Source organism: Prunus persica, chromosome G2, assembly GCF_000346465.2.
Source record: "Prunus persica cultivar Lovell chromosome G2, Prunus_persica_NCBIv2, whole genome shotgun sequence".
Lineage (NCBI taxonomy): Eukaryota > Viridiplantae > Streptophyta > Magnoliopsida > Rosales > Rosaceae > Prunus > Prunus persica.
In genome coordinates this window covers 5,516,478-5,539,920 of record NC_034010.1, presented here as the reverse complement: position 1 = coordinate 5,539,920, position 23,443 = coordinate 5,516,478, and the positions used below count along the sequence as shown (strand labels likewise).

Genomic DNA, 23,443 nt, shown 5'->3' with positions numbered 1-23,443 from the left:
AGAGTTGGTTTCCCCCTGCTTAATTTTGTAAAAGGCAGTTCTGCCTGAAACAATGCTTTATTATTATCTATTCTGGCCAGAACAACCATTTGATACTGAGATAAATTGTGAAAGTCCTCACCAGTCTGAGGCAAGAAAAGAACTTACTTGGGAGATATTCCTCACCCAAATTCACAATCGTTTGTTTTAGAAGTCAGTAACTTGAGGCGCAAGTTATCCACTCTAAAAATAAGTCTGCTAGAATTTACATTGCTAGCAGTGTCACGCTCGCACACCAAAGAAAGCTGACTTGTCGACCAACAAGTGGTCTCCAAGCCAGTGGGGAACTTCGCCCTTCCACCTCAAGAGTGGAACACGCAAACGGGTGAACAATTTGGCACGCCCAGTGGGACTTCTCAGTATACATATTCTGACAGAATCATTCACAGATTTACAAATACCAGAAGATCTAGTCGGAACCCACACCAGATATGGAGAAAAACAAGATGGTCCTCAGGGAGGCCTCGAGTCAGAAGAAAGCGATGCTAGGCATTCTGCCCACGGCAGTACAGGAAGTAGACGTTCCAGGACTGGCTCCAAAAGGATGGATCAAGTGCAGGAGTCAGTACTCCGACAAGAGATCACAGTACAAAGGAGCCAGGACACTCTCAATAACATGACAGCCATGATGCAATGGCAGGTGAACAGACAATTCCGGAAGGACCGAGAATCCGCCATGGCCAGAAACCCAAACCCAGATCCTGTAATCCAGCAGTTGGATCTCCCTTATGGCCCTCCGCCAGGACTAATATGGCCATACCAGGAAAATCCCCTAGTTGCACAGATGGCTGGAGTGCCAGACCACAGAGAAATTCAGGCTGGTCCGAGGGAAAGAGCCCTTCCTAATCAAGAGTATGAGGCCCCAGCCCAACCAGACACCCCGGCACTGGCTCAGAACCAGCCAGAACCTCAGCCCATTCCATATCATGCGGCCCCGCTTGATCAACCTTTGGCACTTCTGCCTGAGCCACCGGCAGTATTGCCATATAGACCCAGAAGGATGGACCCTAATCCATTCCCTCCACTTGCAAGAGGGAGGAGAGGCCGAGGAGGGAACAACCTTTTTGCTAATCATGACAGGAATAGACCAGGGGCAAATTGGAGGAATCATCTAGAAGTCGAAGAGCAGGAAGAACACAGGGAAGGAGTTCCACCCAGACCACACAGAGCAGAGCCCAGGTTTGATTATGTTCAGCCAGAGCAGGGACAAAATCTTCCCCCAGTCAATGCTTTGAATAACATAGGGGCATTACAAAGAATGATCAGAGAGATCATGGAACCCGAGGCTAGAAGAGGAGAAAGGCCTACTTACAGGAAGCCATACCCAGCCTATATTGATCAAATACCACTGTCTCCAGGTTTCAAAGTGCCAAATTTCACTTTGTTCAATAGGGAAGACCCCCATGCTTCTTCAGTTGAACATATAGGCAGGTTCTCCGTCCAATGCATAGCTATAGAGAATAACCCTCTGCTGAAATTAAGGCTTTTCGGCAACTCTCTCTCTGGACAAGCTTTTACCTGGTACACCAACCTGCCAGCTAACTCTGTTCAAACCTGAGAAAAGATGGAAAATGTCTTTCACGACTACTACTACAGGATTCAGCCGGAAGTCACCATCAGTGATCTAGCCGCCCTCAAGCAGAGTGAAGATGAACCGGCACAAGATTTCATAACCAGGTTCAGAAAGCTCAAGATGAAGTGCCGAATCCCTATGGAAGAAAGACACTTCATCCAGATGGCCCAAGCCGCCCTTAAAATCTCTCTCAGGAAAAGGTTCGACGGGATATTGTTCGGAGATCTGACAGAACTGGCTGATAAGGCATCCAAATATGAGGAGTTACTCAGGGAAGAACAGCAAAGGAGGAACTCCTCCAAAGGTACATACTATAAAACCCCTTCTTCTTCAGTCCACCTGATCGAGGTAGAATCACAAGAAGATGCGGAAGAATCAGAAGAGAAAGAGGTTTCAGTGGCAGAAATGGCAAAACTAAAACATCCCATTAGTTGCAAAGCCCTCACAAAGCCACCTAAAGACCAAAAGCCGCCACCATTCACAGGAGGATTCGTTCCAAATAAACCAACACAAAACAAGGTTTACTCTTTTGACTTAACCAAGGTCGATGCCCTGTTCGACGAAATGCTACTACAGAAGGCAATAGAAACGCCTCACAGAATACCAAAGCCGGAAGAACTCAAGGGCAGACAGTACTGCAGGTGGCACAACTCTTGGAATCATTCTACCAATAGTTGTGTTGTTTTCAGGGACGTGATACAAGAAGGAATAACGGCAGGAAGGCTTAAACTGGCAGAAAAACCACCATCGGTCATAACGGATCCTTTTCCTCAACCTCAAGTCAATATGGTCAACTTAAATTGGCCAGAACAGAGGAAAACCCAGCCAATCACAAATGCTGGTTACAGCAGAAGCAGAAGAATCATAAGAGAGACCAGTCAAAGACCAAGCACCACTATCTCGGCAGGGGTAGTACTTTGTAGCAGGTGCAAGTGCGAAACAGAGCTAGAAGTGGTTCTGGACAAGCAAAATCAACCCACACCTAGTGTCTTCGATAGGATTGGAACTTCATTCCGAGATAAAACAAGACAGAAGCACCATTTCAGGCCTGCACAATGCAGCGAAAGGAGGATAGAACAGCCCGGGAAGGAGATATCAATCAAGACACCAGGAAATGAAAAGCCCTTGACAACGATCATAGAGGGCAGATGGTACTCCATAGGAAAAAGCGGTAGACCAACTCTGGAGTTAACCAGAACTCAGAGAAGAAGAATCCAGAGACAATACTGCACATATCTTAAGAGCCAGAATAATACGCAGGTACATCCAGAGATCAATTCTGCCAGGAAAGGGAAAAATCCTGAAGCACTTCCCCAGACAGAACAGAAAGCTTGTCACTCAAGAAAACTACTGAAAACAGAACCTTCAGCCAGATCTCCTGTCCATCCAGCCTCGTCATCCGGCAGTCATCCCAACATCGTACAGGCACTAGAGAAATCCGAGCCTACCCCGCAACAAGAGGGACACAAGCACACGGAGGAATATAAAGAGGAATAATTGGACTACGGAACCTTTGCAGAAGACCAGAATGAACCCCTCGGAACTGAAGAACAAGATGACTGGACGGAAGAATACGGGGAAGAACTGATGGAATTTGAGGGAGAATTGGACCCAGAAACAGAAGCTTTCGGCGCAGAATTGGAGGATCTACTACAGAGTGACTTGGGAGTTAACAAGGTATTCATCCTACCAGAGAAATTCAGGGCCGCCGAGGGACAGGAAAGCACTTTGGAAGGAGATGTTTTCTCTCAAGAAAGCTTTGAATGCAGGCTGGCAGAAACAAAGGAGACACCAGAACAACAGGCAGACAACCCCAGAACAGGCGGAACTGCCAATAACCCAGCTGCGCAGCAGTTCTTTTTCTCCAAACCAACCGGAGAAATGGCAAATCACCTCAGGCCTTTGTTTATAGCAGCAAAACTCGGAGGCACCCCTATTTCCAAAATCATGATAGATGGAGGTGCAGCCATTAATCTATTGCCCCACAGAATGCTGAGCAAGATGGACAGAACAGAGAAGGATCTAATCCCAACACGTTTGACCGTCACCAACTTCGCTGGAGGCATCACAAAAATTCATGGCATCTTAGACGTGGATGTCATAGTCGGAAGCAAAGAATTGAAAATAGCATTCTTTGTGGTAGACACCACTTCAACCACTTACAACGCATTACTTGGCAGGGATTGGATTCACCAGAGCCTGTGCGTTCCTTCCACCCTCCACCAGCAGTTAGCACTATGGAATGAAGAAGGCCACATGGAGATTGTAGAGGCCGATCCACGGCCATTCCTACCCTCTGCTATGTGTCTTGAAGCGACGTATTATCATGACGACCTCGGTCCTTTCACTTTCTTTGGAGTCAACCAGAACGGCCGCCCCCACGGTGTCACGGCCCAAAGACTCATTGAAGAAGGTCTAGCCAATTCTCTGGAGGACTGGAATAGACCTTTCTGCACAAAAGACTCTGATGATTAGTCCCAATCAACTGGACAAGGATCGAGCTGCAACAATCCGATCCATCACAAAAAGATTGTTGATATACTGGGAAGAAAGGAAGTTTTTCACACAGAATCCGGCGATCAATATGGCAGAATTCACGTACGAAAGTGCAAAGGATCAAGAAGAGGAAGTTTTACAGGAGGAAGTATTAGATTTTGCACCCGCAGCATTGGATGACTCCCTGCCATAAGTGGAGGACCCTCTGCAAGAAGTAAACTTAGGGACAGAAGAAGATCCAAGGCCTACTTTCATCAGCACACTTTTGAAGGAACCACTCAAGTCTGAAATCATGACACTTTTGCAGGAGTTCAGAGACTGTTTTGCTTGGCATTACCACGAGATGCCAGGGCTGGACAGGCAGTTAGTAGAGCACAAACTGCCAATCAAAGATGGCTACCTTCCAATTAAACAGGCCAGAAAAAGAATGTCTATGGACACAGAACTGAAGGTCAAAGAAGAGATAGAAAGGCTGCTCAAAGCAGGATTCATCAGGCCAGCCATCTATGCAGATTGGTTAGCAAATATTGTACCTGTTCTCAAAAGAAAAACAGGGGCAGTTAGAATTTGTGTGGATTACAGAAATCTGAATGAAGCATCTCTCAAGGACGAATATCCTATGCCAATGGCAGACATGCTAATAGACGGAGTTGCTCATAACCAGATGCTATCCTTCATGGATGGCAATGAAGGTTATAACCAGATCATGATGGCAGAACAAGACATCCACAAGACAGCCTTCATGTGCCCAGGGCATATAGGTGCTTTCGAATATACTGTAATGCCTTTCGGTTTAAGGAATGCAGGGGCCACCTACCAAAGGGCAATGAATTCCATTTTTCATAATATGATAGGGCATTCCTTGGAAGTATACATAGATGATGTGGTGATTAAATCCCCCGAGGAAGGAAACCATATATCAAATCTAAGAAAAGCATTCCTAAAAATGAGGCAGCACAAATTAAAAATGAACCCCAAAAAATATGTTTTTGGAGTCCAGGCAGGAAGTTTCTTAGGATTCTTGGTTCACCAGAGAGGCATAGAGGTCGACAAGAATAAAGCAAAGTCCATCATAGAAGCCTTACCACCCCGGAACAAAAAGGAACTTCAGAGTCTCCTGGGGAAAATCAATTTTCTAAGGAGATTCATATCTAATTCTGCAGGAAAGATCCAGCCTTTTTCTTCCCTGTTAAGACTAAAGCAGGAACAAACATTCAAGTGGGAGGAACAGCACCAGCAGGCTTTCCAGGAAATAAAAGACTATCTCTCAAATCCACCAGTTCTGTCCCCACCAAAGAGAGGCAGACCACTCAAGCTCTATGTATCTGCACCAGTACTATCTAAGCAGAACATTAACATAAGTGGAAAGAAGATATTCCGCGATAGAAAGGCTTTGCCTGGCCTTGTATTTCACTGCTGTAAAACTTAGACACTACATGCTGCCACATACTATCTACGTCATCGCCAAGACAGACTTGATCAAATATATGCTGACAAGACCAATGCTGAGGGGCAGAATTGGGAAATGGACTTTGGCTTTGACAGAATTCACCCTCAAGTATGTCCCCCAGAAAGCTGTCAAAGGACAAGCTGTGGCAGACTTCTTAGCAGATCACCCAGGAGAAGAAATTGAAAACATGGACTTTTTGGACATAGCAAATGCGAATCTACTGACTATGGCCCATGTTTGCCTTAACAATCCAATCTACTCGATTCATCTCACACCTTGGAAGCTATATTTTGATGGATCAAAAACAGATAAGGCTTCAGGAGCTGGGATTGTTCTGGAAGAACCGTTGGGGATCAGACATTGCTATTCCTTCCAGTTAGATTTCCAGTGCACCAACAACAGGGCTGAGTATGAAGCTTTAATTATAGGGCTTGAGATGTTGGTGGAATTAGGAATCCAATCCGTAGAGATATTGGGAGACTCCATGCTTGTCCTAAAACAGATTGCTGGAGAATACAAGTGTCTAAACCCTTCCTTGGCTGTATATCTAGTAGCAGCTAGAAATCTGTTGACAGAATTCAGAGAAGCTACTTGGGAACACATCCCAAGGGAAGAAAACTTCGCAGCCAATGAACTGGCTCAGGTAGCATCAGGCATACAAATGCCCGAAGACTGCGTCCAGAGGATCATCAAGATAGGAAGGAAAAGTCTACCGTCAGTTCTGACTAGAGGAATGGAGATAGAAGTCAATTCTGCCTTGATCACTGAAGACGATTGGAGGGAGCCTATCATGACTTACTTGCAGTATCCCACTCTGCCCTCTGAGAAAAGAGTCAGAATCATGGCTACAAACTATCTCATGTGGAATGAAGATTTGGTCCGAAAAAGTGAGGATGAGGTGCTATTAAGGTGCCTCGGAAAGACAAAATATATGAAAGTCATGGGAGAAACCCATGAAGGGGTCTGTGGGGCTCACCAAGGAGGAAGAAAGATGTGCTGGTTAATTAGAAGGTATGGCTACTTTTGGCCAACCATGTTGAAGGATTGCATCAACTATTCCAAGGGATGTGAAGCTTGTCAAAGACACGGCCCAATCCAGCGGGCTCCTTCAGTTCCCATGAATCTAGTGGTGAAACCATGGCCTTTTAGGGGATGGGCAATGGATCTCATTGGCAAAATCTATCCAGCCAGCAGCCAGCAGCATTGTTTTATCATTGTTGCTACAGACTATTTCACCAAATGGGTAGAAGCCAAGCCAATCAAAACCACAACTTCTCAAGAGATCATCACCTTTATAGAAGAGCATATCATACAGAGATTCGGCATTCCAGAATCGATCACAACTGATAGGGGTTCTTCTTTCATATCTAGGGATATGCTAGATATGGCAGAAACATTCAAGTTCAAACTGCTTCAATCTACCCCCTATTATGCTCAAGCTAATGGACAGGCAGAATCAAGTAACAAGGTGATTATCAATATCATCAGAAAGATGCTGGAGAAGAATCCGAAGCAGTGGCATGAGAAGTTGTCAGAAACTTTGTGGGCATACAGAACTTCAAAAAGAGAAGCAACTGGCATGACTCCCTATGCTCTGACCTACGGTCATGATGCAATTCTGCCCATGGAGATAGCAGTCCAGTCTCTTAGAATTGCTCACCAGCACGATCTCACAGGAGAAGATTACTCTCAAGCCATGCTACTTGAATTAGAAGAATTGGATGCAAGCAGGATTGACACCCTCAACAAACTCTTAGCAGGAAAACAGGCTGTGTCAAGGGCATACAACAAAAGAGTCAGAGATAAGAGTTTTGAAGAGGGAGAAATAGTCTGGAAGGCAATTCTGCCCCTTGGAGCGCACATAGCTGGATATGAAAAATGGTCACCTACGTGGGAAGGTCCTTTTGTGATTAACCAGATCCTCGGAATGGGGGCATATAGGTTGCAGGACAGAGATGGAGTTATTCACAACGCCCCAATCAATGGCAAATGGTTAAAGAAATTCTACCCAACCATGTGGGATTCACAAGCTGTACAGATAGACCCCGGGATAGAAAAAGAACAAGGCTGCCTTTTTCTATTTTTTGAATCCATTTTTGCTTTAAAGATTGTTTCGTTTCTACTTTCACAGTATTATTTTGTTTATTATGTCAAGGGTAAATGAAAATAGTAAGATGCTATTTAAAAGGAAAACAGAACAAACTTTATTTAAAAATAGCCACCATAGCGGCAAATTTGTCCAAGAAAATAAAGAAACAGAAATGAAAAACTAAAACCCTAATTTTCTAAGGGTTTCCTGCAGATTCGCCTTCTTGACAGAGAGTTCTTTCTGGAGCAGCACTCCTTGATGAATCGAGGCTTCTGCAATTTCCAAAGCTGGCCTGGAAGCTGCAACCATGCTCTGCACAAGGAAGGTGGCTTTGGTTTTGGAACTCAGTCCAGCCCCAAGTTTGTTCTGCACCTCCCTACACTCTGCCAGCTGTTTTTGGAGTTCTTCAATCTGCTTCTCCAACTTATCCGCGGTAGCCTTGGCCTCCTTATATCCAGCCACCATCTGATCCAGTTCTGTTTTCAGCCTAGCAAAGTCAGCCAGATTGGCTTCATGTGTGGCCTTGCAGAACTCAGAAGTTTTGAACGTAGGCCTAAGATCTTCATAGCGATCATGCAGATTAAGCACATCTCTGGCCAGGCTTAGGCCCATCTCAAGAATAGGCCTCGGAGCCATGTTCTGTCTATGCAGCAGGTCCAGGTCCTTCATCAGCTGATCTAGAGCCCCTGTATCTTCATCAAATTCCAGCTCAGTGGACTGCCAGATTTTTAACCTCTCCATGGCCTCCTGCACTGCTCTAGATTTTGCCTTGCTCGGAGGAGAGCTGAGTTTCTCCAGCCTCTCCAGTTGAGCATCTAGATCCATGGCTTCAAACTCTTCCAGCTCTGGATCAGCAAAAGAAGCCGTGGCAGATGATCCTGGAAATGAATGAATAGGCATCTGCAGAAGAGAACATAAGTTAAGACCAGGCAGAAAGTGGAAGATAAAGGAGGCTCAAAAGATATGAAAACTTACAGCGACAATAGGAGGCTTCAGGGGGCTGGATACCGCAGCCAGAGCACCAGTAGCCTTAGGCACTTCCACCTGGAAAGACTACAACTGTTAGAACAGACAGAACAGACAGAACAGCAGGAAAACATGAACAGTCAAGGAGGAAAATTACCACAACCACAGGAGCAACTGCAGTCGTTCCCACCTCAGCCTCCGGAACCACAATAGTTAATTCTACCTGGTCCACAGGGTCTGATGCAGACCGTTCCGCCTGATCCTCAGCCGCTGGAGCGGCAGTAGAATGCTCTGCCTCGGCATCCTCAAATAGGGCTAGTTCTGAGCTAGTCAGCTCAGCCCTTGGACCCCCTTGTTGCTTCTGCGCCAAGGCAATGCTCTCTGCAATCACCTCAGCAGGGATCTCCTCCTACAAAACGGGGGTCAGAACGAAAGAAACAGGGCAAGAAGGGAACTGATGCGAATCATAGAAATAAAACTTACCTCTCCTTCCACCACTGCCGTTTTTTCCTGAGGCGTTTCTTCCAGCTCTTCCAATTCTTTTTCCTGCTCCACCTCCTCAAAAGCCTCTCGCAGCTCTTCATCCGTCCCAAAGGTAGTGGTGGGGACTGCTGCCGTTTCTTCCGCAGCGACATACTCCTCCTCACTCTTCTTTTTAAGTTTTTTCAACTTGGTAGGAGGAGGGGAAGGACTTCCAGCTGCACAGAACAAAAAGCAGTATTAGGGAAAAGAAGGCAAGACAGAATAAATTTAAAGAAAATGGTTGGAACATCATGAGCTTACCTAAAATACCAGGCCGAGTGATATTGTCCGAAGGAGGGGCAGACCCTTTCCTTTTTCTTCTGCCAGAAAGAGCGGCCTCGGCAGGTGTTTGTTCTGTCTGGACCTCATCTCCTTCATCTGCAGAAGGGAGCTCCAAGTCCCCGGCAGCAATAACAGAAGAGACTGCACCAAGGCATTAGACATTAGAAACCAATCCAGCTGGGAAGGACAGAATAGAATTAAAAGAAAAAGACTTACCAATCACTTCTCCAGCATGAACAGACTGCCCACCTACGCTGGTCAAAGAAGGATCTAAAACAGGCAGAACATATGTTAGAGATCGACAACCAAGACAGAACAAAATCACAGACAGAATTAGATGTCTACCTTCTATGATCGGCGCATTGATATCTTTGATGGTCTGGATCAGGTGCGCTCTAGCATCCCCATCCGCAAAAGTGTGCCAGTTCTCCCAACCATCAAAAAGCACTTTGAGAGCAGTGACAGAAGCTGGCAGACTCTGGAATCTGGCGTGCCACCAGGCATCAAAATCGGCGAAACTGCAGGAATTTGGTTCCCACGAGGGATAGAGGGCATCCGTGCTATTGTTGATCTTATTCACTGCACACCGGGCATCCTTGTGCACCTCCAGATCATCTGCATCCCTCCAAGAGGAGGCCCGATTGCAACTCCGGTATGATTTCAGTGGAATAAGCTGAGGACAGCCAAGCTGCCTTGCACAGAAGTTAGGATGATAGACTTTTGCCCCCAGATGATAGTTTGGAGGTTTGCCCCCACCATGAGGCAGATCTCTAGGCAGAGTAATGCTCAAGAACTTCTTCCTGAAGTCTGTTCTGGCAACCTCATCTTCTGGCTCCTTCTCAAAAAGCCGAAATCCAGTCTGGAACCAGGGATAGGTCCTTCTGATCACCACTTGCCACTGAGCAGCCGACCTCTTGGTACAATGCCTGAAGAGCATCAAATACTCCTCAAGAGAGCGCTTAGGCACTTCTGCAGACATCAGGGGAAGAGCCAGAACTTGGTTTTCAGGCAGAACTATGTCTGGGAACCTTAACTCAGGGAAATATACCTGCAGCCAGATCTGGATCATCCAGAATGCGCCAGGGGCAGATAGGTTCAGCGGATTTTCTAGAGTGGCAGTATGCAGATTCTTGAAAAGGTGGGCCAGAACTGTTGTCCAAGCCCCACATCAGTGTGATTGTGAAGAGCTTCTGCCAGATGTCTATACTCAAGCAGAACTGCCGAAGACCGATTGGGGAAGACAAATCGGTTCAGCCAATACAGAAGGAACAACATATGTTGCTGATCTTTGTCCTTCTCAGCACTGAATCTCTTCAGATAATTGGAGAAAGAACAGTTCTGGTTGATCGTGGCTGGGGAGACAGTGAAGGGGGTAGCCACTTTCTCTTGGTTCTTTCGCCTGTGATAATCCCCAACAGCATCAACAGGTCTGCCATGGGGCCTAAACCCAAAAATCTGAGCCATATCCAGCAGAGTTGGAGCCATGGGACCCACACGGAAATCAAATGTGTTGCTGGCAGAATTCCAAAAACACAGGGCAGCAGCAAGCAGGTTCTCATCTCTGTTAATCGACTGCTTGGACAGAAGAATGGCGTCATAAATCCCAGCTCTCCTCCAGTGACCCCCATATCTCGGGAGAAGTCTGTCAATCCAGTCTGCCTATTTGACGGGACTGTTCCTCACCTCGCTGGACGGGAAAGATCGACTCAAATTCTTGCTAACCCAAGAATAAGAAGCTAGGGCAGAAGCGCTTTCAAAACACAAAAGTGCCTCAGCATCCTTTTTCAGCAATTCCGCCACCTCAGCCGGAACAGGGCCAAACCAGTGAGGCCCAAGTACCAGGGTGTTCTCAAACAAGTGAAGAACATTCTCGTCCAGATTCTTTTGAGCAAAAGGGTGAAGCTTGCTCCTGACCTCTATCGCGTGGGCATCAATCCCGCTCCCAGTGATGTAATCGGGAGGAATTGAAGCTGAAGAAGACTGAGCACGGGACCTTGGGGAAGACATTTTGTTCAAGGAAAGAAGCAGAAAGAGGGTAAAAGGAAAGAAGGTTTCGAAGGGAACGATGGAAAACCTAAGAAAGAAGTCCTTAGTCGGAAGGGTTAGAAACGGTGGGTCTGAAATTCCTTTTTAAAAAAAGGGAAAAGGCTCGAAAACGTGGGAAGAAGAAGATGGGACGGCACCTGATGATTATTAGCTAGTAACTAGCTAATAACTAGCCGTTTTCCCACGAACTCTAGTTCGTAGCAGGCGAACGTGGCAGACGTGGGCGAAAACACGAAAGAAACTGGCGCGCGAATTAAATGGCAAAACATTAAGTCTAAAACCGTCCAAAAACGATTCAGACTTAATGGGGGCATTGTTTGGGCCCAAATTCGGCACACCCAAGACCAAGAGACAAGCCCATGATGAAATTGCCTGCCCAGCCCGAAAACTTGAGAAAAACAAAATAGGATCCAGACAGATTGGGCTTCGCACCAAAAACGTCGGAAATAAAAGCCTCAGCCCAAAGGAAGCCCAGATGTGGAAACCTTCGAAGACACACCCACGTGATTGCCTCAGCTTTGGAAAAGTCAGCAATATCGACTAAAATTTAAAAATATGAAAGGGACGTCTCTGAAACATTGCCAATTGAAGATCAAAAACCCATCTATGTTCAAGATTTTGCTCCAAATCGATGCACCACCCCCCAAGGAATTCACGGATCACGCTTTCTAAATTAGAACGGGAAACAGGGAACCATTCAGAAAATACAAAAGAAAAAGAGCCAAACCGCCATAGAAAGCCCACACAGATGATGGCGGTGGTTGAATTAGAAAACTGCCACCCAGGAAACCAGGGAAGAAACTGCTTTAGGAGGTGACTGCTTAGAGTTTGTCTGCCATGACTGATAAAGATCTTTTTACTTTACGTTGTAAAAGATCTTTTGTGCCGCCCATTATTTTAACATCACCTCCCCAAAAGGGTCTCTTATAAAAACAAAGGTAGGCAAGGAAGCAAAGACATCAACACAACAACATCAAAAACATACACTCAACTCATCAAACAAAAAACAAACGAGAAAACAGCTCTAGATCAGAATTCCAAAATTCAGACTTAGAAAATAAGTCCTCTAAAAGCGAGATCCCTCTCGTTACAAGTTTGGTTTAGCAAAAGCCAAGACAAACACAGTTTGAGTTTTCACAAATTTGAAAACCTCAACAAATTTTATAGCATAGTTCCAGCTTGCTAAATACTCGAGAATAGCCACTTCTGTCCCTTCAAACTGAAGAAGTCGCAGTTCTGCCCGCTCAAAAGTCTCCCAAGGCTTGAAGTAGATTGAAGCTCTGCCAAAATTGAACTTTGGTATCGATTTACAGCTGAAGCCAAACAGCTAAAGTTGTTGACAGTACAGTCCAGCATAGACATGCCCAGTCCAGCCGGGATCAGAAGTTTCTACCCAGGCAGAAATGGGATTTCAGCCATCTTTTTGCCTTTCTAGAGTTGGTTTCCCCCTGCTTAATTTTGTAAAAGGCAGTTCTGCCTGAAACAGTGCTTTATTATTATCTATTCTGGCCAGAACAACCATTTGATACTGAGATAAATTGTGAAAGTCCTCACCAGTCTGAGACAAGAAAAGAACTTACTTGGGAGATATTCCTCACCCAAATTCACAATCGTTTGTTTTAGAAGTCAGTAACTTGAGGCGCAAGTTATCCACTCTAAAAATAAGTTTGCTAGAATTTATATTGCTAGCAGTGGCACGCTCGCACACCAAAGAAAGCTGACTTGTCGACCAACAAGTGGTCTCCAAGCCAGTGGGGAACTTCGCCCTTCCACCTCAAGAGTGGAACACGCAAACGGGTGAACAGAATGAACTGAGATTGACCACAAAAAAATAAAAAAATAAAAAAGGTTTTTTTTTTTAATCGGTAAAGGGGTTTCATTCATTAACCAACCAACATAATACACTGAGGAGAAAGCAAAAGAATGTGCAAACTTGGACCTTTGTGAAAAGAAAAAAAAAACCTTTAGCATAAAAAACCCCCAAAAAAGAGGAAAATCTTTCAAGGGGAAAAGAGCACCTCCCACTTGCCATCAAATATAAAAATCAGTCGTAAGCTTCTAAATTTGCAAAAAACAAAGAAATCAACAATAATGACTCCTCCTCAATCCATGTAGAAAACCCAGCATTCCAGGTAGAATATAATTAGAACTGTTAGTTTTTTTATTTATATTTTTAATATTGTTGATTTGCAATTGTGAATATTGTTGGCTCAATATGTCCTTTAAATTGACTGTTTGCGTTTGTGTCTTATTTGCTCCCTATTTGTAAGAGCATATTAGATCTTGGTTATTTTTGCTATTTTAACGTAATGAAGCATTTTCAACTTTGTTCTAGTAACTTTTATGTATTAAGTATTGGTACAAATATCATATGCCACTTTACTAGTCAAGAATCTTTTATAGTAATATATACCAAATTTTTATGATAACGACACATCTATATGACTCAGCTCTGATTAATTGCTACCTGCAAAAAAACCAAAAACAAAAATTCGATTGCACATCTTTTTGTACCACCAGAGGCATATAGGCATGGGAAGGAGGCATCGGTCCACCATGAGGCATTGGGTCTTTTGTCCACACAATAAAAAGCCCAATAAAAATGGGCATAGTTGATGAGTCCATCAGCACATGCACGGCATCAAATCGATGGAAATCAACCATCAAAACAGCCAAAACGCATTGGGAGGGTGAGAAACCATATCTGATTCGACAATTTTGGTTGCCAGAAACGTTGTGGCCCTCGTTCCAGTCTCTTCACGGCTAGAAATTGGGTCAGGAAATTGGGTGGGTTGTGTAGAGGAGGAGGAGAGGAAGATTTTGGAGCTTGTGGCGCCGGAAAATCCGGCTGTCGCGACGACATGAGAGGGAGGAAAGAGAATCGGGGGAGGAGAGAGAGAGAGAGGAGAAGAGAGAAAGAAGGCTGACCTGTTTTTAAAAAAATCCGAGTTTGAAAAAATTACGGTTATGCCACTGCACTTCCGATGACCGTAACTTCTTCGTTAAAACTCCAATTTGGGCCCACTACGTGTTTACGAACTCGTATCGACTAGCTCTACCCAACCGTGCCACTCAAATCCCCAGAAATCTTCCATATTAAAAAGTGACCATATTAACCCTACTCCGATGGATAAAAATTTCACAAATTAATTAAATAATAATTAATTTGAGTCGGGATGTTACAAAAAAGCCTTATAATTATTCACTTGTGTAATTCTTTTTTCTTTTATGTATACTGTGTTGCCATGCTATGCTCCGGTAATTAAAAAAATGGTTCCTGAAGATGACCATTTTAAGCTAAAATGGCCAGAGATACTCTTTTGGGTGGTCATTATGGAGTCCCAAATATATAACCAGAACGTACGGAATATATTTCTTGGAATAATGCCAAACCAACTTATCTGAGGCTGCAGATGTCGGTAGTAGAGGAATGACAGAATAGATTCAGCCTCATGTCATGTTCCAGAAAATGAGCCTTCTCTTAATGGGAGAAATGTTCCCATAATCTCTTTCTCATGAATCTTGAACGAGTTCGTATATTTTTTTTGCTCAAACTAACACGTAATCGACTGAAAAAGAAAACGTCTGCAATGCCCCGTTGATGTTTTGATGTTTCCAAAATCGATTGCACATATTTTTCTACCACCAGAGGAATATAGGCATAGGAAGGAGCATCGGTCCACCATGAGGCATTGGGTTTTTGTCTACAAAATAAAAACCCTAATAACAAATGGGCAAAGTTGACGAGTCCATCATCACATGTTTAGGCTCCTCAGATACGCCCAGTTAAATTTTCATTCCCAAAGTTATTTATTAACTGAAGAAACTCACTCCAAATAAATTTCCAATTTCAACTTATTGAATTACGTCTGGCTTGATCCCGCTGAGGTTATGTAGAAAAAAAGAAAAGAAAACAAGTGAAACAATAAATTAAACATATGCGGAAGAAGCTCGGCTAGTTGTAAATTAATTAAGAGCGAGCAAATTTCCTATTAGGGGACAAATTTCTGGCCACAACTCAGTTAGAGTTGTTAGCAATTAAGTGAGAAACAACTTTCCATTTTGAGTTTAAACTACCATTTATGCCAATTGATGTTTAAATTTCTTTGTGAATCTGGACGTTTTTATTTTAATTTTATTTTCTGCTCTAGAATCAGGGAATGGCGAATAGATTCAACACAAAGAGTTGACTTCGAGCATTTCAAACAGTTTGGATCTGATTGAGCTCTTGGATGGAGATGATGATGATTAAATACCTTGTTTGCTTTGATTTAGGATTATCCCTAATTTCAAATGTCATTTTAAATAAGTTACCATATTGTTCGTAAATAAATAAATAAAAGAATGATTAAGGAATAACAACACAGTGCTAGCCATGGACAACTTATTCCATATGCAAGATGCAATGCATTAGCCACGTGTTCGTTTCACGGTCAGTTCAATTCTCTTAGAAGGTTAATTAACCTTATTTAGAGAAAAAAGGAAGAAAGTTAATTAATTGGTCAAAGAAAAGAGGTCTCGCAAACCCACTAGTTCATATTTCGTTAATATCTTACCCCCCATAAAATGAAGCATAACAAAGGAAAAAAGAGGAAGTTCAATCCTCTCAAAACTTAGCTAAAACTTATTGCGACATAATATATCGTTTTGTGTCTATCTCTCGCCTCACATGATGAGTCACGTATGGAGAGAGATATACACGAAAGATTATACACCCGACTACGTGTCGCTCTCTCTTTGAAACCCAAACTAACCATGCATGCCTGAATGATCTTTTGAAATTAAAATTTTGATGAAGGAATGATCAGCTTTAATTGAAAGCCATAAATTTGTCCGTGGTCAAATGAATCCAGGCCATTAGTTTGAATTTTGAAATATCAAGTTTATGAGAGGTTTATACTAACATAATAATTTTGCAATAAAGACGATTTGAGTGCAATCAAAACTGAAACACACACCCATGCTCTATTCAAATCATAGTTTATCATGCCTGCTTCTTCCTAAATAGCACACACATCAAACACCAAAGGAAGGGTTATAAGCCAGATGTTGAATTAATTTGGAAAAAAATTTAAAAAATTAAAACCCAATCAAATACATGTACAAACACATCGACTATTTTTATTCAACATTTTCATAACAATACAAAAGATCTGTGGATGGAAATACAAACAACAACAAAAACCTAAGATCTAATCAAATTCAAATCACGCACTGTGTACTACATGAATTTAAATAAAAAACAACAACAGCAAACAATGATAAATCTAAAGCTTAAGAGACAGATCTAGGCCAGCAGCATCGGTATCGGATGTTGGAGGCTCGCGGCGGATAAGATCACCAAGGAATGGCCTGTTGATTCCAAAATTCGAACTCGAACCACCAAAGTTGCGAACAGCACTGATTTCCTGATCAAACCTTGGAGCGCTACTGGTTCCTGGATGCCCTAATATTCCACTGGGAGCATTAGCGTGAAGGCCCTCCAAGTTGAGCCTATCAATAGTGGATTGGAAGTTCAGGAGGCCTCCTGCCCTAGATGACCATGCCCCAGAACCATGGCCAAACCGCCCGAAGCCGGGGGTTGAGGACCATGGATAAGAAGGCTTGTGAATCATGGAATCCATCCTAACCCCAAGAGATCTATTGAAAGATCCATAGAGAGAGGGTGATGAGAAACTTGAATATGGGTTGTAATAAGAAAAGGGTGAATGTCCCAAGACACCTCCCATATTTTCAAGTCCTCCTTGCCGCCTTTTGGCTAAGGCGCGCTCTTGTTTGTGAGCGTTTTGATGCCCTCCCAATGCTTGGGAAGTAGAGAACTCCCTCTTGCAAAAGTTGCATGTGAAAACCCTAGGTTGGGATCTTTTGTCATCACTGCCACGTGGGTTCTCATCTGTGGTCTCATTGGGTTGAGAGTACCTTGAGACAGGATTTGATGAGCCTGGGTTGGAAGAACCTGGGTTCGAAGTGTTGAACAGGCTGAGTTCAAGCCTCGACGTCGACCCTGACCCACGAGCAGAGTTGTCATTGCAAAGCTTCAGATCAAGTCGGAGCCGAGAACTTGGTGATGGCGACGACGATGATCTGACGACTGGTGGTGGCGGTGGTTGTTGTCGGGGTTGTTGAGTATCATCGTCATCAGAATCATCGATGACAATTTTCTCTTTCAATTTCATCTTCATTTTCTGGTCAAGATTTTCAGGGCCATCTTTTTGTGTTGGTGGTGGGCCATCCGAGGCGGCTGAGATGTTAGAAGCCTCAGAAGTAGAGCTCAGACGTTCTACTCTGGATTCTTCTGCCATCTTGCATAGAAATTTTAGGTTTGATGAAAAGATTTGGGGACATCAACTCCTTTTTATTAAGGGTTTGAGTTAATGCCTTACCGTTCATATTTGGAAAGAAATCTCATTTTGTTATTGCAATATGCACTATAATAGCAAAGGATTAAAGCGATGAGTAGGCTTTTCCTGAGATTTGGCTTCATGGCCAAGCTTGCCCCCACAATAATTATATCATTCTCACCATAATTTGCAAGTACCATGCAATTCCGGCTAATTTATTCAGATATACTTGTCAACCTTCTATACTAAGTTTTCATATAGGTGGCAATCAGTGCATCGACTTTTTAAGTAGCTTTATACTGGATTTGAACAGGGACACTATACTTGGTAATAAGTTACACCATGCATGGAAACCAAGAATATTACAAACAAAGTCCACGAATGTTGTTGTAGAAAATCAGTGGACTTTCCTTCTAAAGTCAATTTCATATACATATCCATCTAGTTAGGTGTGAAATTAAGTGGGCAAATGTTAGCGATGGTCGTCCACGTGTGCCACATCGATCAATAGATGCATAGAGTTTGTAAGTAACTCACATGGCACATGACAATTAATGCATAAGAGAAAATAACTTCTATTTAAACCTATAATATGTGTGGACCAACTAGCACTTAGTACAGGGATACTTCTCATCCCCGTATTGGAAGAGATCTTAATTTCGATTCCTGTTTTTCTTATTAATAATAAATAAATAAATAACCCTAATATGTATGATTAACCCTGACACAAAAAAAAATTTGTTCATAAACTATACCGAACTGTCACAACCTAATATCTTTTCCTCTCCTTTTGGGTTTAAAAATATACATTTGGTAGTATTAAATAAAATATTTTTTGTATAATATATATGTATACATTTAAAATTCATTAAAATATCCTTTAGTTAATAAAATTGTTAAAAGACATAATTTGAAAAGGAAAATAGTTGACAAGATGATTTTCCATAAGTATAATAATTAAGACATAGAATTTGAATTTAACTATTAATTTATATTAAAATTAACATGTTGAAGAGTTTCGAAGTCCACTCTTTTTCCCTTCTTCCTAGTTTTGCTTAGCACCATGTGTGGAAAGCACAAATCCTGCGATTTATTACAAGGAATATTACGTTAGATATTACAAGGACTTTGAATTGGTTGTGAGTTGTATTTATGCAGATAATATCAACCAAAAATCAAGCACTTGCAGATATGATTTTTACAGCGCAGCGATTAACGCAGACACAGTGAAGAACTAGTTGTTACTTGAGTAACGTAGTATCAAAAACAGATATTATTTCCTAAATTATATTAAAATATTCATTATTATAAACCTGGAATTAATATGTATGTACATCAACTTAATTTTGCCTTCCAACTCTGAAGTACAAGTGTGTGATGGAGCATTCTTTGAGGATAAACTTTCTTATTTAGGGTTCGAATTTTTTAAAATTGACTCTATTAAATGCTGATTTTTTTAAAATTTAAAAGTCCATGATTTTTTTTTTCTTTTTTGTTGTTGTTGAGAATAAGCGATGATTTTTATTGAAAATCCATGTTTTCTTAAAGAAATTAATCGATTATAAGATATTCGGTTGTTAGAAAATGGAAGAATATGCTACAGAATTAATCTAAGTATTTTTCTTCGAAACTCTAGCATGGGATGTACCGTACTACCATAGTACCATGGGTGTAAAAAGAGTTGAGTTTTTATATGGGTGTCAATTAGTTCATCGACTTTTAAAGTAGCTTATACTGGATTTTTAACATGAAAACCAAACTTGGTAATAAGTTGGAGCACGCATGGAAGCCAAGAATATTATATAGAAATCAGTATACATTCCTTTTAAGTCAACTATCTAGATATTGATCTAGGGCAAATGTTAGCATCGGTCATCCACATGCCACATCAATTAATAAACAATACTTATAGTTGAAAATTCATCTAGAACAAATGCCTAACATCGGTTATCCACATGCGCTACATCAATCAATTCAATATACAATACTTGTAGTTATTGAAAGATAAAGTGTTGTTTTCCCTCCTAATCAAATTCGGATTCTCTGCTTGGATTTTCTCTGTCATGATCTGCTTGAATTTTATTTTTCACATGTCACCTTATTTAAATTTCATCCAAACGTTTAAAAGTTGACATGTCACATTGAAAACAAAAAACAAAAAAGAATTGTATCATACTTAACAATTAACGATAATTACTAACCCTAAAGAGTTCAACGTCAAGCCGGCAACTTTCCTTTTTTTCTTCTTCTTCTTCTTTTCAAGGCTCCACAAGAATCATTTTCCATTTTCGCAAAATCTTGTTTTATGTTGTTGATAAGTGAAACTTCATTGAAAGAAAAAGATAATACAAGAGATAATAATAAGTTAAACTTTCTTATTATTAATAACCAGAGGTATCCAACCATCCTTGTAACAAGAACGGCACTAAGCACATTCACATGCCTCGCACTGAAGGGCAGCAGGGGAGACCATCTGTATGTAAACACCACCTCACAGTCTCTTTCATCCCATATCTTAATTAGTTCTTGCCAATTGTCATAATCCTATCTTACGATTACTATAGGGAATTAGCTTAATATGAAAAAGAAAAAAATATATACAATCGAAGGGGTTGAATAAGTTACTGGGTAGAAAGAAGACATTGAAAAGCAAAAATGAAAAACTAAAAAGATGAAGAAGAAGAGAGGCTGCAGAACGTACCTGCTTTAGGGTTTTAGTTTTAGTTTTAGTTTTTTTTTTAATTACTTTTTATTTCATGTTTTAAGCAAATTGTTGTTTTTTTTTTTCTAATAAAAAATGAGTGACGTGTCAACTCTTAAATCCCTTGAATGAAATTTAAATGAGGTGGTATGTAGAGAATAAAAATCAAACAGATCATAACAAAAAAATCCAAATAGAAAATCCGGATCCCAACTATACATAGAGCTAATCTAAGAGAAAGTGGCACATAACTATTGATGTTGAACAAAACACCTTTTTAAAATCCTATGTATGATTGTGAACAATGATAACAAATCTTAATCCTTTTTGAAATTTGTATATATCCATTTCTATTAAAAAATAATTACTGTTTTTTAATGTTAAACTCAACTGCAAAAACTATGCAGTAAAACAGCCTATTAGTATTTTTTCAAATATAATAACTGAAAAATTAATTGAGCACTGAAGCCTCCCTTCTCTCTCTTAACCTTTTTTGCGCAGTGTGTTCAAAGGGGAAGGAAGAGTTTGGCCACACCTCCTCCTCCTCCTCTCTCCTTCTCTCCCTTCTTATTTCTCCCCTTCCCCATCTATTGCACTTGTGATTTAATTGTGGGGAGGTTATTTGTGCATATATCTACTTTGAATTTTTGTTTTTTTAACACCAAGATTTGCTTATGTGATTTTTTGGTTGGTTTTTGTTGTAGGGTGAGTGGTTGCAAATTGTGTTCTGTCTAAGGCGACCATGCATCAGTAGTAGTGACTCTGTTGGTTTTATTGTTGTTGTTTGTTTGCAGTTTTCTTATTTTGTAATAATTACATCAACTCCTTATGAGTTTGGTGTTTGTTTGTTTCCTAGTCTCTACTTGTATTTTGTACTTGTGAGAGTTTAAAAGTTGTAGTTGTATTGGTAGATTTAGGCGCTCCAATTCATGCCTAATTAGGGACGGACTCAGGATTTGAATATTGAGTGGGCTAAATTTACCTTACATACAAATCTACTAAATTTTGATGGTTTCGAATTGGTGATCCAAAAACTAGGAAATGCAGTCAAATTATTGATATTGGTACAAATTTGATAATAATAAAAAATGGAAATTGTTAGTGAAACTTTAGAAAATGTTACATATTATTTTAACACAAAAGAATTGAAAGAAATTTATATATATATATAATTGAAAGAAATCTATTACGTAGTGAGTTTGAATGATTTAAGTGAGTATATTGCGAGTTGACAAAAATAGTAATTTATATAATGTTAATGTATATTAATTAAAGTATTAAAATAATATATTGAAGCAATAAATATGGGAGTGTGTTAAATATTTAAACAAAAGTTGTAGTAGTTTGTTGATTGAACCCGGTGGGAATTGCCAGGATGGACACATGTTGGTTACAAAAATTACTTTTTAGCATTGTTTTTAACTTTTTGGGTGGGTTGGTGAAAAGAAAGTCACCTGGGCTATAGCCCAGGTTAGTCCAAGGGCGAGTTCGTCGTCTGACTTGTTCATGCATGCTGCTTTTATGTTAAAATTTTTGTGGGCTTTTGTGGCTTATATATGGATTAACCCAATGTGGTTACTATACTTCCATATGTGTATTATCCCTTAGTGGGTATTTATATTTACCTTTGTGGCTGATGACCCTTGTGCCTAATTTATGAATACAATTATCGATTTTCTCTCAATAACTAATAATAATAGCAATAATATTAATTCAATGTTTGAAATTCTTGTTTTATGTATAATATATTAGGGTTAACTGTTTTATTAGTCCCTGAATTTAGAACCGATTTGTATTTGAGTACCTCAATTTTCAAAATGGTTCCCGTGGTCCTTTAACTTTAGTTTCGTTAAGACAAATGGTCCTACCGTCAATTTTGTTAACTTTTCTGTTAAGTGCAGGGGCAAAATAGTATTTTTGTATCAAAATTGATTAAAATATGAATAAACATTAAAAAAACAAAAAAAATTAAAATTATACTCTCTCCCTCCCCCTCTATCCCGATTTCTACTCCCCTCAAACTTGAGTTTTCTTTTTCTTTTTTGTTGGTTTTTTATTTGATTTTCTTTTATTGTTATTTTAAAGATATAATTTTTTATTCATTTTTTTGGTTTTAATATAAAAATACCATTTTGCCCTTGCATTTAACAAAAAAAGTTAACAAAATTGACAGTAGGACCATTTGTCCAAACGAAACTAAAGTTAAAGGACCACGGGAACCTTTCTGGAAATTGAGGTACTCAAATGCAAATCGGGTCAAATTTTAGGGACTAATAAAACCATTAACCCTATTAACTTTTTCTTTTTCTTTTTTGTGATTCAACAGTCATGAGATGTTCCATGCATCTCTAACTTATGTATAACTTTTAATAACAATAATATTAATTCAATGTCTTATCTTGATTTTGTCAATTTTTTGGCCAAAGAAGTTATGGAAAATTATAAACAAAATAAGACATAAAACAAATACTCATATATATGTATATGAGTCCAAAATAATAATAATAATAATAATAAAAGGAGGACATATAATTAGAGTAAAACAAAAACAAAAAAGGAAGACATATAATTAGATTTTTTTTTTTTTTAAACAGGGAAGACATAATTTTGGAAAAAAAGAAAAAGAAAAAAGGTTCCATATAATTTCGTCTAGAGTGCTGCTCCTATCCTATTTTCTTATCCACATTTATCTTCCCACACACTATAAATTTGAAAAAATACAATAATCCTATCTTCCCGCCAACTATTATTATTAAAATATTTTTAATTATTAATTTAAACAAATTCTTTTTTATGTTCTGAGGTCTGTTAACTAGTGAGCGACAATTTCATGAAATCCGTTGGATTAATCCAACGGCACAAACTTTTGCAATCCTATTAACCCATTAACAACCCGCATCCTTACTGACCCGGAAAGATAAACAGTCTCCGTTCTACC

General features: G+C 40.6%; 1 protein-coding gene across 1 annotated transcript; it reads right to left on the bottom strand.

Moving 5' to 3' along the window:
- Positions 16,731–17,765, bottom strand: LOC18785296. Its single transcript, XM_020557160.1, has one exon. It carries the CDS (start codon positions 17,763–17,765, stop codon positions 16,731–16,733), a length of 1,035 nt encoding a protein of 344 aa, XP_020412749.1.